Below are 17,370 nucleotides of genomic sequence, written 5' to 3'. Positions count from 1 at the left end.
CTCCACAACCACCTCAGCCAAGGCCACATTGGAACCTTGGATTACCGTATTGTAGCGGGACCAGTGAGCATGGTCCCGCAAGGGCATCAACACGTAGTGTGCCCTAGTCTTTCCACTATCAAACCTTCCCTTCAGTGTATAATCACCGCCAAACTTTTCATTCAAACGGCCACAAAGATCGTTGAAGCTAGGAGGTTCATCAAACCATTCCAATTCTTCTTCTATATCCTCAAACATATCATCTTCTCTCCTAACACTTTCTCCGTAGAAACTCTAACACAACAATCCATCTACAAAAGTATTTCAGAAACTTCATCAGGTCATCGAAATCGTCGTGCGTACTAACTGACTACACCTATACTAACTACACCTATACCAACTAACTATACTAACTAATCTAATATTAATACCTATACCAACAATTCTAACTAACTATACTAACTAACTACACTAAACACACTAATATTAATACCGATACTTACTATACTAAGTAACTTTACTAACTATGCATATCTAGCTAACTACAAAACTAACTATAAAACTATACATAACTTATATTTACTAACCTCACTAAATAACTTTGCTAACTAATTATATAAATCTCTATCCAGTCAAACTAAATTTGAATCATAACCCTAGCAAAAAAATTGACAGAGATGCAGAAGAGCATTACCTCGACAAAGATTATGGGTCACCACAATCCACCAATGGAAAGGAGATGGCCGACGGCGGCAATGGCCTACCGGCAGCGACCTACTTCTGGAGGGCGGCAGTAATGGCCGGCCGGCCGACGGCAATCCCCCCTTCTAGAGGACGATGATGGGTAGCGCAACAATATCCTTCACGGCTCGAGACAGTGCGAAGAGATGGAGGGGCGGCAACGAGGACGGGCGGCGCACAGTAATGGGGAGATGGAGGGGCGGTGGAGGCAGTAAGGGAGGCAACGAGACAGGGGGAGATGAAGATGGAGTGAGGGAGGACAGGCACACGGCGGCGGGCGCGGCGGCGGGCGTGGCGGCTGGGGTCGCGATGGGCGGGAGCGCCGGGCGAGGCGCGTCGGGCGTGGGCGCATTGGGCGGGGCGCGATGGGCATGGCGATCGTAGGCTCGCCGGGTGGGCGCGGCGGACGGGAGTCGTGGCAGCGTGTTTTCTTGTCTAAGGACGGAGACACTAAGAGAGGGAACAAGGGGTCTGCTATGCTGTGATGCATGGCACGGCAGCCCCGCCACGCCGTTACGGGTGGCGCGTCAAACCTGCCATGTCAGCGGTCGCCGCAGCCGTTGACTACCCCCTGCTGTGCCGTCATGCATGGCGCGGCAGCGTGAATTAGCCGTGCCGTGCAAACAGGCACGTACAAAAATGTTAGTTTTGAAAAAAAATAAACAGTGTCAGCTTTAGAAATAGTTTAAAAAAGTGTTAAAAATAAAAAAGTGCTACATGGCTACATATGAGATTATTTAGTTCGATTGGATCAATGAGTTTTTCCTGGTGCGAGAGATAATAATTGCGACCCAAGACATTTTATTTTATTTTTTACTTTGGTACAATAGATTAGTTATAGTTACATGTGCTACAAAAAATTACTTAGGCTGTCTCCAACAACCAAAACTTAAACGCGACACCTATTTCACGGTTTGGGTTACGCACAGGGGAAAGGGTCACGGACCCAAAACCAACTCCAACATCCAAGAGGGCCAGAAACGGAAGGCGGGGAGCCGCAGAACATCCCCATGCCACATCCCTCGACGCCGGACGCCGCAAGAGGACGCCACCAGACCAGATCCGGTGGGGGAACGAATGGATCTAGCCATGAAGTTCCTAGATTCGGTTTTGGAGGCCCCAGATCGACCCAGCAAAGAACGGCGACAAGCACAGACCAACACTCAACTCCGGAGCCAGTGAGGTAAGGAGAGGAGGAGGAAGGGAGAGAGGCCGCACCTTGGGGCTGGGGCACCGCCGCACCACCGCGCCGGGGGAGGGGAGGGCGCTCGTCCCACGCCGCTGCACCGCCGTGCCTGGGGGCCTCCCTCGCCGGTGGGCTGTAGCGCGGACTTCACACCGCCCGTGGGCGCCGGCGGTGCCCGTCCCCGTCCCCGTCCTCGGCGCGGCGCGAGGGGGAGAGGAGGAGGAGGAGGAGGAGGAGGAGGAGGAGGCCGGCCGCAGCCGCCGTGCCCGCCCGCGCCATCCGTCGCCGCTCTGTCCGCGTGGGGATCGAGAGGGAGAGGTAGAGACCGACGGGTGAGATGGAGAGAGGATGCTTATTTGCGTTCCGCGTCGCCTCGGACGCAAAATGAGTCATGTGATTGCCTACTCCGTTGAAGCCTGTATTTTTATCGATAAAACACTGTGCACCACGTATTTTTGAGTATGGGTAGGAGGGGACATCTTTTGATCATTCTAGCTCAAGCAAGTCCTCAACGAGTGCACATGGTTAAAAGGAACATATATCATGGCGGATGGGGGCGACTTGCGTGACATTTTGCATTGCACACAGAGAGCAAGGTCGCCGTTGACTCCAGAGTTGACCCATCTTCCCCGGCCGACTGCATCTGCAAACGGCAGGAACCCAGCCGGCCAGCCCGAGTCGGCGAGTCAGGCCGTCGTCAGGCGGCAAGCGTTCTGCTCTTCTCGTAAACAGGAAACTCGCGAGCCCCGACCAATAGGAAGCCGAGGTCCAGCCGTAGTGACGTCGATTTCGATTAACCCGAGCCGAGCAGGCGCAAATCCGGTGTCACCGAAGCCCATCTCCCATCTCCAGCAAATTAACTCTTCTTCCTCCTCGTCGCATTCCTCGTCCGGATCTCCAATTCTCCCGTCCCGTGCGCCTCCGCCCCGGTCTCATCCCTCCGCTCCAGATCTGCGCGCCGCCACCGGATCCGCAGCCGGCATGGAGGAGACGCCGCCGGGGCAGCGGCTGCAGCCGCCGCCGGCGCACGCGTCTCCTCCGTTCGCCCCGGCGCCCTTCATTCCGCCGCCGCGCGTCTTCTCACCCGGCCTCGCCGCCGCGCGGAGCACGCCCAGCCCCGGCTCGGGGCCCAGCCCCGCGACGGCGCACCTCAGCACGCCACCCGGCCCGCCCGTCTTCTCCTCGCCGCTGCGCCCCGCGGCCGTGCCGTTCCGCGCCACCCCGGCCTCACCCCACCTCGTGCCCTTCGCCGCCTCGGGGGGCTACTCATCGTCCTCCTCCGCCACTGCCGCCACCACCGCCTCCCTCCCCACCTCGTCGGCGCCGCACTTCCTCAACGGCGCTGCCACGCCTCACGGGGACCACGCCCCCGCGCCGTCACCGCTCCTGGGGGACGGCCTCGACAACCCCTATGTACAGTTCTCCGCAAACAAGGTACGGTTAGCCCCGATGCAGCCATGATCGCCCTTCCTTCTCCTACACCTCAACTGTGGTGTGTACAAATAAGCACAGTACCATTTGGATCGGATCACAAATCCATCCCCGTTCATGGCATGCCTCCACACGCACACCCATTCACAAGGTTTTGAAAGCCAGCGCTGATTCTGGTCAGCCTTTTGCTATTGTAGGTGTTGAAACAGAAGAAGCTGCTCAATGCCCCTAGCTTGGGGTTTGGAGCTCTGGTTTCTCCAGGGAAGGAGGTGTCACCTGGCCCAGAGGTTGTGGAGCGTGATCCACGCCGTTGCCTGAACTGCGGGGCATATGTGAACTTGTACTGTGATGTCCAGATCGGCTCCGGGCAGTGGCAGTGTGTCATTTGTAAGAAGCTCAATGGCAGCGACGGGGAATTTGTGGTCTCCAGCAAGCAGGACCTGCTTCATTGGCCAGAGCTCGCATCCACGACTGTGGATTATGTGCAGGTGGGGAACAAGCGGCCAGGCTTTGTCCCAGTGTCCGACACAAGGGTGTCCGGCCCCATTTTTATCCTCATAGATGAATGCCTAGATGAGGCGCACCTGCAGCATCTCCAGGGCTCCTTGCATGCCTTTGTGGATTCGCTCCCTCCTACCGCAAAGATAGGAATAATCACCTACGGGAGAACTGTCTCAGTGTATGATTTCTCAGAGGGGGCAGCAGTGTCAGCGGATGTGCTACCTGGAAACAAGTCACCTACCCATGAGTCTTTGAAGGCTCTAATCTATGGGACGGGTGTTTACCTGTCTCCTATACATGCTTCGCTACCTGTTGCACACACAATATTCTCATCTCTGAGACCCTATCAGCTGAGTGTGTCAGAAGTGTCAAGGGATCGGTGCGTTGGAGCAGCAGTAGAGGTTGCCCTTGGTATTATTCAAGGGCCATCAGTGGAGTTGTCTCGTGGAATCATCAAGAGATCAGGTGGCAACTGTAGGATCTTGGTATGTGCTGGTGGCCCTAGCACCTTTGGACCTGGATCAGTGCCTCATTCGGTTAATCATCCGAACTATGCTTATCTGGAGAAGACAGCTATGAAGTGGATGGAGAGTCTTGGTCATGAAGCACAGAGACACAGTACTGTCGTTGATATCTTTTGTGCTGGACAATGTCCTGTGAGGGTCCCTGTTCTGCAACCATTGGCAAAGTGTTCTGGAGGTGTGCTCTTAGTTCATGATGACTTTGGAGAGGCCTTTGGGGTCAATTTGCAAAGGGCATCAACTAGAGCAGCTGGTTCCCATGGCTTATTCGAGATCAGGTGTTCAGATAACATGCTTGTTACTCAAGTTATTGGCCCTGGTGAAGAGGCGTCTCCTGATTCTCATGAAACATTCAAGCATGATAGTTCATTTTGTATCCAGATGCATAGTGTTGAGGAGACGCAGAGTTTTTCTGTGTCTATGGAGACAAAGGGTGATATCAAAAGTGATTTTGTTTTCTTTCAGTTTGCAGTCCATTATTCCAATATATATCAAACAGAAATCACTCGGGTGATCACTATGAGGCTGCAGACAGTTGATGGTTTGTCTGCATATCTGGCAAGTGTGCAGGAGGATGTTGCGTCGGTTATCATTGGTAAAAGAACCGTATTGCGTGCCAGGACTGCCTCTGATGCTATTGATATGAGGCTCTCAATTGATGAAAGAGTAAAGGACCTAGCTCTCAAATTTGGTACTCAGGCCCCAAAATCAAAGCTTTACCGCTTCCCAAAAGAACTAGCATCACTCCCAGAGTGTTTGTTTCATCTGAAAAGGGGACCACTTTTAGGTAGCATAGTCGGGCATGAAGATGAAAGATCTGTACTTAGGAATTTGTTCCTGAATGCGTCGTTTGACCTTTCGCTCCGTATGCTGGCACCTCGGTGCATAATGCATCGTGAAGGTGGTACATTTGAGGAGTTGCCAGCATATGATCTTGTCATGCAATCTAATGCTGCAGTGGTACTGGACCATGGAACAGATATTTTCATTTGGTTGGTATGTTACTTACTCCTTTCACATTTGACTTCAACTCTTCCACATAGTTATCGTTTATGAATCTCGATCCTTATTTTTCCCTGCATGCACTGTATCTGTTAGGATGCCTTTGTTCTTGATTGTCATATTTGAACCGTTTACATGTCCTGTAAGATGAACAAAAGTGAAAATGGGAACTTGCATCAGGGTTATGTGGTTAATGCAACAAGTACTTAAGAATCCGAAGTTCCGAACCACAGTGTGTGAATGTAATGTAAAAATGAAGGAACTGAAATTATTGGATTATCACCGATAGATACCCAAAACATAGGAAACTAGTTCATACTTAGAAACTAAAAAAAACGTATATGAGTTTATCTGAGACTTGGACTTATCAAAGATTTATTTTTGAATCATTTTTGACATTTCCTTTATAGCTTGTTTGTTTATTGCCAAAGAACAATAGTTTTATATAAACACCATTGCTTTGTCTTTTCAGGGTGCTGAGCTAGCAGCCCAAGAAGGACAAAGTGCAGCAGCTTTAGCAGCATGCCGTACTCTGGCAGAAGAGCTCAGCGAGCAACGTTTTCCAGCTCCCAAGATACTATCATTCAAAGTCAGTTTGCTTGTTCTCATTCTTCACTGTTACTTCTAGCTATTTTTTCTCATGATATCTGGGCAAATTTGGATGTGAGCACACTTTTATAGCGCCCTAACCAGAATACATCTAATATTTACTATTTCAGCAATAGATTTATTGTCTTAACTAGTGTAGGCCATGTCTGGTGGATTGCAACTTATGATTATAAATTTTGGTGCTGGACTATTGCTACGTATGTTCACTTCCATTTGAATCTTTAGTTTGCTTTGTAGTGCTTAATAATTTTTGCTTTGAAGTGCTTAATAGTTTATATGACATTGGACTGAAGATAACTGTGGCATGGGAGTTTTCTTAGTACCAATGTGGAAAAATCTTTCAAATTATTGAGTCTTTTAATACTTTCTCAATCAAGTAAACTAGAGTGAAAGATCACTTGCACAGAGCATGCTTTCCTTTTATAATTGACTGTTCTTTCTTATATTTCGGCACAGCATGGAAGCTCTCAGGCTAGATATTTTGTCTCACGCCTGATCCCAGCTCACAAGGACCCTACATATGAGCAGGTATTTTCTTCCTGTGACGTTACAATTTCGTTCATCTGAATTCACCGCACCTATGTGGTCTAAATGGAAACGGGTTGTCCTGCTGCAGCCCAAGTTTGTTAACAGATGAACTTTTGTGTGTTTCAGGAGTCAAGGTTTCCGCAATTACGGACGCTTACTCCTGAGCAAAGGGCTAGGCTAAAGAGCAGCTTCATCCAGTTCGACGACCATAGTTTTTGCGAGTGGATGCGCAGCCTCAAATTGGTTCCGCCAGAACCAAGCTAACACAAGTATTCTGAGCAGTACATTTTCGAACGGTGGATAGCAACAGAAGATATGGCGTGGCATCTGATAGAGTTTTGCCCAAACGATAGCTGAGATCTTTATGACCCAAATTGTGGCATCGCCAGACATGCCTGAGCTGATCACACATTGGTTTGGTGAACAGCCATTTAGGTGCGGTGGAATTGTATGATTTTGCATAATTCTTTTTTGTCTTCTCCTTTTGACCCTGATGTGGTGAGTAATTTCATAAACAATGCCTTGTCAATTGTCATAAAGGCAGAGAAATTTACACAGGGGAAGCCACAGCCCTTTTCCTAGGAGGATAAGATTGTCGCAGATGTTACATGTATACAAGCTTTTTTTTTGCAGATGGTCTCATTATATATTATTTGAAATTCATTCATTTCTCAGGGGAAGCCACAGCCCTTTTCCTAGGAGGATAAAAGCCTATGCAGTATAACTCTGCCACTGTTCCCCTTTTTGAAACGAGGGGCAGTTTTGCTCGGTCCATTCATCCACTTTTTGGAACGAGCACTTGGTCTTAAACTGAATATGGGCTCCGTCGACGGCCCACCCAGTTGCTTTATCCATCGTCTCCTTCACCTCCATCCACACTCCACAGCCACGCCACAGCCGTTGCCCACCACCACCCAGAGCACGCGGCGGCTTGTCGCCGTGCGCGCCGGCACCACCACCACACGAGGCGCCGGAGGAAGCCATCAAGCGCACGCGCACGCCCATGGCCGCGCCTCACGCCTCGGCGGCCACCGCAGCCGCTACCCCTGCGCTGCGCTTTCCCCACACTTTGTCCGCCACGGGCCTCTCCTCGTCGCCTCTCGCTGGGGGCTGCGGCGGCTGCCGGGCTCGGTTCCGCCCCAGCCGGCGCGGCCCGGGTATGCAGGGGCGGCGAGAAGGTGGCTCTCACGTGGTGCGCGTGGGGGGCCTGCTGGGCAGCGTATTCGGCGGGGTTGGCCGCGACGACGGGGAGGCCACGCGGAAGAAGTACGCTGACACCGTGGCGCGCATCAACTCCATGGAGCCCGAGGTCTCCGCGCTCTCGGACGCAGACTTGCGCGCACGCACCGCCGCGCTCCAGGACCGTGCTCGCTCGGGCGAATCCCTGGATTCCCTTCTCCCCGTACGTACCCAAATATAACGGGCACTCGTATGCTTTCAGTACAATGTGTCGAACGTCGAATCTAAAATGGACTTTACTAGTGACTACACTAAGGTGTTACAGTCTGAGATCATGATGATAATGTTTCAAGGAAGAACTAGGAAAACCATAGCCTTCTATTTAACTAAAAGCAACATTTTAATTTGATTATCTGAGTGACTAGAGTATATTACTATCGAAACAACTTCACCTTCAATTTATTCTCGGACCAGATTGTAGATAATAGAAACAAGGCTGTAGACATTCCGTTTTGCATTTGGATAATGCTTAACATGTATAATTTTGGAGCTTCATCTGAGAAGAATCAATTCACTGTCCAGAGTGTATGTGCAATTAGTGAACCAAGCATGAATTGAAATCCTTCATCAAAATTATGAAAGAAATCTATGATATACCAAGAGATAAATAAATAGACCAACTCATTGTTCCTTTTCATTAGCCACTTTAACATGATCTAAGATATGTTAAATCATGACTCCTGTCGAATGATATCTCAACTTCTCAATGTGGAATCTTTGTCATCATTTGTGCAGGAAGCATTTGCTGTTGTGAGGGAGGCTTCCAAGAGAGTTCTAGGCCTCCGTCCCTTTGATGTGCAGTTGATTGGTGGCATGGTTCTGCACAAGGGGGAGATTGCAGAAATGAAGACTGGAGAGGGGAAGACTCTTGTGGCCATTCTGCCAGCATACTTAAATGCTTTGAATGGGAAAGGAGTGCATGTTGTCACTGTAAATGATTATCTTGCAAGACGTGATTGTGAGTGGGTTGGTCAAGTTCCCCGATTTCTAGGACTGCAGGTTGGCTTAATTCAACGTATGTCATCACATCACATTATTGATTCCTGTTGGCTGTGCCGTCTCCAGTTGCGCATATTCTTCAGTTTCCACGTTAATATTGAAAATATTAATTGGCCCCTTATTTACCAATTGAAGCTCTAGCACCTGCACTTGAATGATTCATGAAAGTACTGATATGTATCTGAAAATAATGTTACATAAGCCTAAGAGGATGGCTTGCTGAACTACTGAACCATGAATAAACTGGCAGCTCCTACTATGAATGTTTAGCTGGGCCATTACCATTCTGAGTTATAGCATATGCTTCAATGCCTTATCACGCCGCAGCTTCATGTGTCCTACAATCCTAGCCCAACTAGCATTTTGATTATTTTTCTTTGTGCAGGCATTATTTATAGGTTCTGTTTCTCTGTTGCTAGTGATAGTTTGTTGAACAGAGTTTTTATTTTGACAGAGAACATGACACCTGAGCAAAGGAGGGAAAATTACTCATGCGATATTACTTATGTCACAAACAGTGAGCTTGGTTTTGATTATCTAAGAGATAACCTTGCAATGGTATGCATTTCTTATGTTGGAAATACTTTGTTATTAGTTACTCCCTCCGTTCCAAATTGTAAGTCGTTTTGGCTTTTCTATATACATCATGTCTAGATACATAGTAAAAGTTATGAATCTAGAAAAGCCAGAACGTCTTATAATTTGGAACGGAGGGAGTAATATCCAAGTGTTATTATCCTCATGGATCATTGCATCTCCTGCAATTGACTGAGTCTTCATTATTGCAGACTGTAGACGAACTTGTTTTGAGGAACTTCAATTACTGTGTGATAGATGAAGTTGATTCAATCCTTATTGATGAAGCAAGAACACCTCTTATAATATCAGGCCTAGCTGAAAAGCCAAGCGACCGGTATTACAAAGCAGCAAAAATAGCTGAAGCTTTTGAGCGAGACATTCATTACACGGTGAGCAATAAGCTTCTGTATGGATATTTGATCTGTTATTATGGGTTGATTATACAATAAAGTATGCCCTAACGCTCAATGTATTCTAGCCTCCTGATTTCTGAAACTTTTATTCGCCCTTCCGTTTTGAGATAAAAAATTACATCTCAAATATTCTATTACCATTTTTCTAGAAATATAAAACATATAGTAGTACTTATATGTGTCTATCACCTAGCCATAATTTTGTTTATTTGTTTCTTCAATTAACTTAATATAAATTGCCATCTAAAAATGACTATTTCTTCAGGTGGATGAAAAGCAAAGAAATGTTTTACTTACAGAAGAAGGTTATGCTGATGCTGAAGAAATACTGGACATAAATGATCTATACGATCCTCGTGAACAGTGGGCTTCATATGTTCTAAATGCAATCAAGGCTAAGGAGCTCTTCCTTAAAGATGTCAATTACATTGTTCGTAGCAAGGAAGTGCTTATTGTAGATGAGTTTACTGGCAGAGTTATGCCGGTGAGTATATTTTATCATTATTCTTAGTAGCACAAGACATGTTACTGTCCATAGGATCTAAAATCCTAAAACAGTTAGTACATACCTTTGCCTTCTAGTAAATGGATGACACTATGCTCAGTGATACATGTAAGGTAATAGTTTTCTGGTCGGTTTTTATGGCAAACCTTGACTTGTATACTTGAACTAATATTACATCATGCAAGTGCATTCTGACCAAGGTTCACACATACCAAGTTTGTGCATAGGCATATGTGTAATAGCAAACTTGCACTTCATAAATGTTAACATTCATACACGGTATATGAACATAAGAAGGAATGAAAGTAAGAGGGGGAGAGGCACATGATGAATTTTTAAATGCCATCCCGTTGTATGCCCTGGATGCCAGGGCTTTTTTGTCCACATCATTTTTTGTAGCATGAAGACAGATGTTTGAGTAGGAATCTCATTATTCTAGTTTTCACATTTGAGGTTTTGATGCTTTTGGCAGGGCAGGCGATGGAGTGATGGTCTCCATCAAGCAATTGAAGCAAAAGAAGGTGTAACTATACAAAATGAAACCATAACACTCGCATCAATAAGTTACCAAAACTTCTTTCTTCAGGCAAGTGCCAAACTGTTCTGTCTGGAGCTTCTGATGCTTAAAAATTACTGGAAAACAGACTAATCCACGAACAAAACCATTTCTGGTGCTTTTTAATGCTAATGGCCAGTAATCCTTGTTGAGCATTTTGGTTGATAGTGGTAGAGACTAATAAATAAATAAATGGCTCAGTGTGCTGGATGAACAGCTTCCTCCTAATCTTATCTTTGTTTTATGTTCAATCTATTACTTTGTCAAGAAATTAATAGACTTTTGTGACAGTTCCCCAAACTCTGTGGCATGACTGGAACTGCAGCTACAGAGACCCAAGAGTTTGAGAGTATATATAAACTTAAAGTTACTGTTGTTCCAACAAACAAGCCAATGATACGGAAGGTACTTGCACTCTGTTGTAATGATTGTTCAATATGTTGTAACTCTGAAAGATCTGTCCTTCTATTTCATCCCATTTTCTGCCAAAAATTTGATTTTGCTTCTTTCTTTGCAGGATGACCCAGATGTTGTTTTTAGAGCAACAAATGGAAAATGGCGTGCTGTTCTTGTGGAGATGTCAAGGATGAATAAAGTTGGCCGTCCTGTGCTTGTTGGTACCACCAGTGTTGAGCAAAGCGAATCTTTATCAGAGCAATTGCGTGAAGCTGGGATTCCTCACGAGGTATTCCTGTTAGTTTTTCATTAACAATAGTAGATCCTCCTTTTTTCAGTCAGGAATGCTGTTATTTATGCTCAGTGCTCACAGAGAAAAAATGTTGATACTTGAACAAAATCCTGTTCTAGTGTGAAATGATTATATATATCATTCTGTAGATATTTCTATGTACATAAGGTGACACAACAGAATTAACTCAGTAACATTTGTCTCCTGAACAAATTTCTTTCTTGACTCCACAGATAGTTTATTACCATTCAGCGCGCTACTCTGTTGTGCACTTGTAACTATGTAATTTATTTTATGTTTTTGAATAAATTAGTTTTCATTCTTTCACAGAAAGGAACCAATGAAAATAATGGAAACATGAACTATTTGAAAGGAATCTAGCTGTGTGACCTACTAACATGTTTGAAAGTTGCAACATCAGTTTCTCATTTACTAAGGTGCCAGAACTGTCTAAATTTTATTGTAATTTCTATTGAAGGTCCTGAATGCTAAGCCAGAGAATGTTGAGAGGGAGGCAGAGATCGTAGCTCAGAGTGGACGCCTTGGTGCTGTGACAATTGCCACCAATATGGCAGGACGTGGAACTGATATTATCCTTGGTGGCAATGCAGAATTCATGGCCAGGTTGAAGTTGCGTGAGATCCTTATGCCAAGGTACTAATTTTCCTTATCAGAATTCCAAATAACATTGTACAGTGCTTTGAATACATGGTTGTAGTTTTGGGGAAAAAATGCATGTTTGATTCATTAACTGGTTCTATTGACGCCTCTCTATGGGGCGCAGTTGTATCTGAACAGGTTCTAACTTCAACCCCACATGCACCCCCTCCCCCCCTCTCCGGCTCCATGTCCATGCACATACTCAGACCTACACACTACACAGTAAGCACAGTTAGGATTGTGTACCTAGTGATAATGACAGAGCTACAAGGCTTCTCAGGCGAACGGGATGTCACATTCCCCTTGTTCTTCACACATGAGAGGCAATATATAAAATTTATTTGTGGACAATCCCTGGTCAGACGCTCAAGCCTGGGGATCAAATGCTCACCGGCAGGATCGTCAAAGCTTGGGAGGCTTGAATGCTCATGGCAATGAATGTTGAGCCTGGGACGCTCATTGGCGGGATCGAAATGACTGATTCTACCACTGTGACTTCTCATTAGCTGGTTCTTCATGTGCCTGTTATTTGCAATGAATTAGAAGTTAAATTAGAGTCGATTGACATGAACAGCAGTTTGGTACTGTATCCACAGTGCTGTATCAACAATCCTAAAATGTTAGTTTATGCCTATTTCTAAATAAGTTAGTTTTTACATTTTTTGATAAAGATTGAGTTGTGATCTACATCCTTGATCTTAGAGATAGTGTTTTTTAAGAGGAGGGGGTTGTTTCTCTTTTAATCAAGCATTCAACACGATTACTACAGAATCTTCATTATCTTGAATAAATAATAAGTTGCAATGGAACTACCTTGTCTTTGCAACAGACTTCTATGGGATGCCTACGATTCCGAAAGAGACCTTTTTCCCCCAGTGTATATGTAGCGTAAATGTTGTTCAACTGTTCTTATAGGCTCTTTTGATTCTGAATGCTGCAGAGTCGTCAATCCAATAGATGGCGTTATTGTATCCAAAAAGCAGATGCCACCAAGAAAGACATGGAAGGTACATAACTGGCTATAGGTTCAGTAGTGATATGATCAACAACTGATGGTCTCAAGATTCTGGGACTTTTGCATCGGGTAGATGTATTATGATTTAACTTGTGATATAAGTTTATCTAATGACTTACTTGCACTTATTTTGCCTTCAGACGAACGAAAACTTGTTCCCATGTGAACTTTCAAAGGAAACATTATCATCCGTCAAAGATACAGTTGAAATGGCTGTCAAAGAATGGGGAGAGAAATCATTAACTGAACTGGAAGCAGAAGAGCGGTTGTCCTACTCATGTGAGAAGGTAGGCCTATTTCAGCAACCATGAGAGGTCAAATATTAGTTTTCGTGTGGGTGAGACAACTATGCAACTTCAGGGACTACTGGTGTTCCACATTTCAGACTGAATATTCTGTTAAAAGTTTTTGTGTCTTGAGGACTTAATTATGTTTCTTTATATTTCAGGGACCAACACGTGATGAAGTAATAGCAAATTTGAGAAATGCATTTATGAAGATAGCAGACGAATATAAAATTTACACTGAGGAGGAAAAGAAGAAGGTTATATTGCAAATAAAAGAAACATTGATAGCTCTATCTGTTGCTATTCAGTGTAGCGTAGTGTTCACATGATCAATTTTATTCAGGTCATTACAGCAGGTGGGCTTCACGTAGTAGGGACAGAGCGCCATGAATCGCGCAGAATTGACAATCAGGTAATATACTATTGAAGATATTGCTGTTAATATGCAGGGGTGAACCCAAGATATCTTTTCTGCTTGCTGCATAGGTGAATTGCTAGTTTGTCCCAAACTAAATTTAACAAGTCTAGCCTTAGAAAAATGTTGTTTCATGCCAAAGTCCATAATACATGTTCTGAGTGTCTGCATTCTGCAAAGCCAACAGTGAAGTGGTTAGCACATATCTTTTTTACTTTGATCATAACTGAATTGGTTTCTCTTTGTGGTTTAGCTCCGTGGTCGAAGTGGAAGGCAAGGGGATCCTGGAAGCTCTCGCTTCTTTCTTAGTCTCGAGGATAATATTTTCCGGATCTTTGGAGGTGACAGGATACAGGTTTGAGAAATCCAGTGGCTTCACTGCATAAAAATAATGTATTGCATAAAAAAAAACACCTCCTTTTGGTATCTCCATCATTTTAATGATATGACTTATTGATTGTACCTTACTAAATGACTCTGACAAAGTTGGATGTCGATCTCAAGTTGCATGTCATATTTTGAAATAATGGCAGATACTTTGTTCATTACAGTGAAATAGAATGTACTCAAATCCATTCACTGCCAATTTGTTTTGAAGGACAGAATGTGATGCTCTCATCATTGCTAGTAGTGGCTCCATGTGTGTTGAACTATATCCTGCTACTAGTTAAGTAGCTATAAACTAGAAATTTTTTGTAGCAAAAATGTTGAGAACCAAGTGGTAGTTTGGTTGGTAGAGCTTCCAAGAAAAGCCACCCACCTGGGATCAAACCCAGGTGCTTGCAGGTTGTTTGGGTACATCCCTAAAGGGTTGGTACTCCCCTCTCTTAAGACAAAGCTAGGGATGTCTTCTCCCTGTGGTGGAGTTCTATTTTTTTTAGCAAAATACCTGTTATAATTACTGTAATACACTTGTGTAAGCATACCTGCAGGAGTGTGTCTGGCAATTACTGCATCACTTGTACTAATAGCTGCTGCTCTCAGATATATCCTTGCATGACTTATCCATATGATTTCAATATTTCTTGACAGACAAGAATAAATCTGTAACTAATAATAGCATTTGGTTTCTCATCTAGGGTCTGATGCAAGCATTCCGAGTTGAAGATCTTCCTATCGAATCGAAAATGCTAACAAGGGCTCTAGATGAAGCACAACGAAAAGTTGAGAACTACTTTTTTGACATCAGGAAGCAGTTGTTTGAGTATGATGAGGTATTGAATAGCCAGAGAGATCGTGTATATGCAGAAAGAAGACGTGCTCTTGCATCTGACAGTCTTGAGTCACTTATTGTGGAATATGCTGAATTGACAATGGACGACATATTAGAGGTTGGTTATGGTGACCATGTGACAGCTGCACTTAAATATTGAAACTGAACACAGAGCTTTATATTTCTCTGAAGTCCTGATGCTATAATATTCTTCTCTCATTGGCAGGCTAACATAGGCCCTGATACTCCAAAGGAAAATTGGGACCTGAGCAAACTTATAGCTAAGCTGCAACAGTAAGTTTTCAGATAGTACATATACATGTGTATTTGGTCAATTGGATTTCTGGGGATCTGTTGAGTGTTGACTGACGTACTGTCACCAAAATTGTAATGTTTTTGTTTCTTTTCTACTAGGTATTGCTATCTGTTGGATGACTTGACACCAGAATTGTTGGAGGGCAAAAGCTCAAGCTATGAGGATTTGCGGGAGTACCTCCGTAAGCGAGGGCGTGAAGCTTACTTCCAAAAAACTGTTAGTTATTTCTCCTTTTTCTTTCATGGATAGTGTTTTTTTCACATGGGTCAAAGATTATAAAAAGTTTAATGCAAATATTTCTTGCACGCAAAGAGAGAGTCTGAGTAGGTAGTTCACACTTTAAGAACTACACCTATCAATTTAACTGTTGTTCTTAGTAGGGGTAAAACCAAATCCGAGCCGAAGGCAAAGCTAGATCTTAGCAGTAGATCATCTTGACAGGAGCTATGAGCCTATGACAAAAAAAGGTCTTCTGATTCTGAAATGTATATTCTTGTTTATAACAAGTGCATCTTATGAGCAAGACAAGTCTGAATATAATAATTCATACCTTTTTGTTAAAATGAAGAGCAGCACATTCATGTGTTTGGATGTCCAAATGCATTTCCCCGTTTTAAACCGTGTAAAACTAATCAGGTAAAATATCAGAAGCTATTTTCTTCGCAATGGTATTTCAGACTAGAAAAGTACAATAGCTTTGATAAACTATTAACCAAATATCAGGAGCACCATCCAAATAGTGAGATGTAGTTCCTCATTTTATAACTTCTATATTTGTATGCCAGGAAATTGTGGAGAAGCAAGCTCCAGGATTGATGAAGGAAGCTGAGCGGTTTCTAATTCTCAGCAATATTGATAGGCTGTGGAAAGAACACCTGCAGGCACTAAAGTTTGTCCAACAAGCTGTTGGTTTAAGGGGTTATGCCCAACGAGATCCCCTTATTGAGTATAAACTTGAGGGATATAATCTTTTCTTAGACATGATGGCTCAAATCAGGAGGAATGTTATTTATTCTGTATATCAGGTAAGTCCATCCACCTGTCCTAAAAAATGTCTTCTTTTATGCTACATTTTCGATTTAAGTAACATTTGAAACACTGAGTTTGGAGTGATGTAATTGTGACTTCCTTGCAAGATAAGTTTTATGTTTAGTCCGCAGACAGTTCCCCTGTGTAGTTCATGCATGATGCAAAGACTTGGTATGCATATAGTTGGATAAACTGTACCTACATAATAAATAATTTGAGGTTTTAGCTATCAGACTATCTTGCACTGTGAACTGGTGAAGCATCATGATCCTGACTCCTGAGTGGTCACATACTTCTTCACACAAGCAACTGACATATCTTAGTTTTCAAATGCATATCTTTGGTATTACTTAGCACTGATATCATCAGTTCTGACTCATCAATATCCTTTAGTTCAGATATATTCTGATTCTTCTATAATTATCCTTTCTTTTTCAACAGTTCAAACCAGTAGTGAAGAACCAAGAAGAGGAAGCATCCCAAAAGAAGATGTCAAAAAAGAAACTGGACAAAGGAGCTGACAAACTTGGTGCTGCCCAAGCTGCATCATGATCTTCCTGTGAGAAATGTTGCTGGTGCTTTTAGTTGCAGTGGCTGCAGTCTCCACATGTATAAAGATGGTTGATACGTATGAGAAATGCACTTCATGACATGAGTCAGCTGATTTTGGTAGCTTCATACTGGAACACAGCTTTCCATTCATACTGGAACACAGCTTTCCAGTGTATTTTTTTTTCTTGAGCTATTGATGTTATCAGCAGATCCTGTGCCTCAGCATATTGTTGTTCATAGAATGGATAGCATCAATTTTACTAGTTGTACAGAAATAGGACATGCTCAATGAAAGAGTTTTTGCTCCTCAACCCACAGTTTTGTATAATAATGCAATTCATTCTTATCAGCACTGATTACTGAAAGCTCCATTCTTCAGCTTTTGCAGGATTATCATGAGCAGGTA

General features: G+C 44.0%; 2 protein-coding genes across 2 annotated transcripts; both read left to right on the top strand.

The window, feature by feature from the left end:
• Nucleotides 1-2,505: 2,505 nt before the first annotated feature.
• On the top strand, nucleotides 2,506-7,079 carry LOC136455996 (protein transport protein SEC23 A-like). Its single transcript, XM_066455747.1, has 5 exons — nucleotides 2,506-3,340; nucleotides 3,535-5,355; nucleotides 5,834-5,950; nucleotides 6,427-6,498; nucleotides 6,625-7,079. Exons 1-5 carry the CDS (start codon nucleotides 2,888-2,890, stop codon nucleotides 6,760-6,762), a joined length of 2,601 nt encoding a protein of 866 aa, XP_066311844.1. The 5' UTR covers nucleotides 2,506-2,887; the 3' UTR covers nucleotides 6,763-7,079.
• A 245-nt stretch (nucleotides 7,080-7,324) lies between these two features.
• On the top strand, nucleotides 7,325-17,275 carry LOC136455994 (protein translocase subunit SECA1, chloroplastic-like). Its single transcript, XM_066455746.1, has 19 exons — nucleotides 7,325-7,900; nucleotides 8,473-8,752; nucleotides 9,191-9,294; nucleotides 9,525-9,704; nucleotides 9,994-10,212; nucleotides 10,706-10,819; nucleotides 11,081-11,194; nucleotides 11,307-11,474; nucleotides 11,956-12,131; nucleotides 13,078-13,144; nucleotides 13,293-13,439; nucleotides 13,601-13,696; nucleotides 13,783-13,851; nucleotides 14,108-14,209; nucleotides 14,934-15,185; nucleotides 15,294-15,361; nucleotides 15,482-15,599; nucleotides 16,169-16,408; nucleotides 16,854-17,275. The coding sequence occupies exons 1-19, from the start codon at nucleotides 7,502-7,504 to the stop codon at nucleotides 16,962-16,964; spliced, it is 3,024 nt and encodes a 1,007-aa protein (XP_066311843.1). The 5' UTR covers nucleotides 7,325-7,501; the 3' UTR covers nucleotides 16,965-17,275.
• Nucleotides 17,276-17,370: the final 95 nt, after the last annotated feature.

The sequence above is a fragment of the Miscanthus floridulus genome, chromosome 6 (assembly GCF_019320115.1).
Source record: "Miscanthus floridulus cultivar M001 chromosome 6, ASM1932011v1, whole genome shotgun sequence".
NCBI classification, from domain to species: domain Eukaryota; kingdom Viridiplantae; phylum Streptophyta; class Magnoliopsida; order Poales; family Poaceae; genus Miscanthus; species Miscanthus floridulus.
This window is presented reverse-complemented; position numbering and strand designations above follow the sequence as displayed.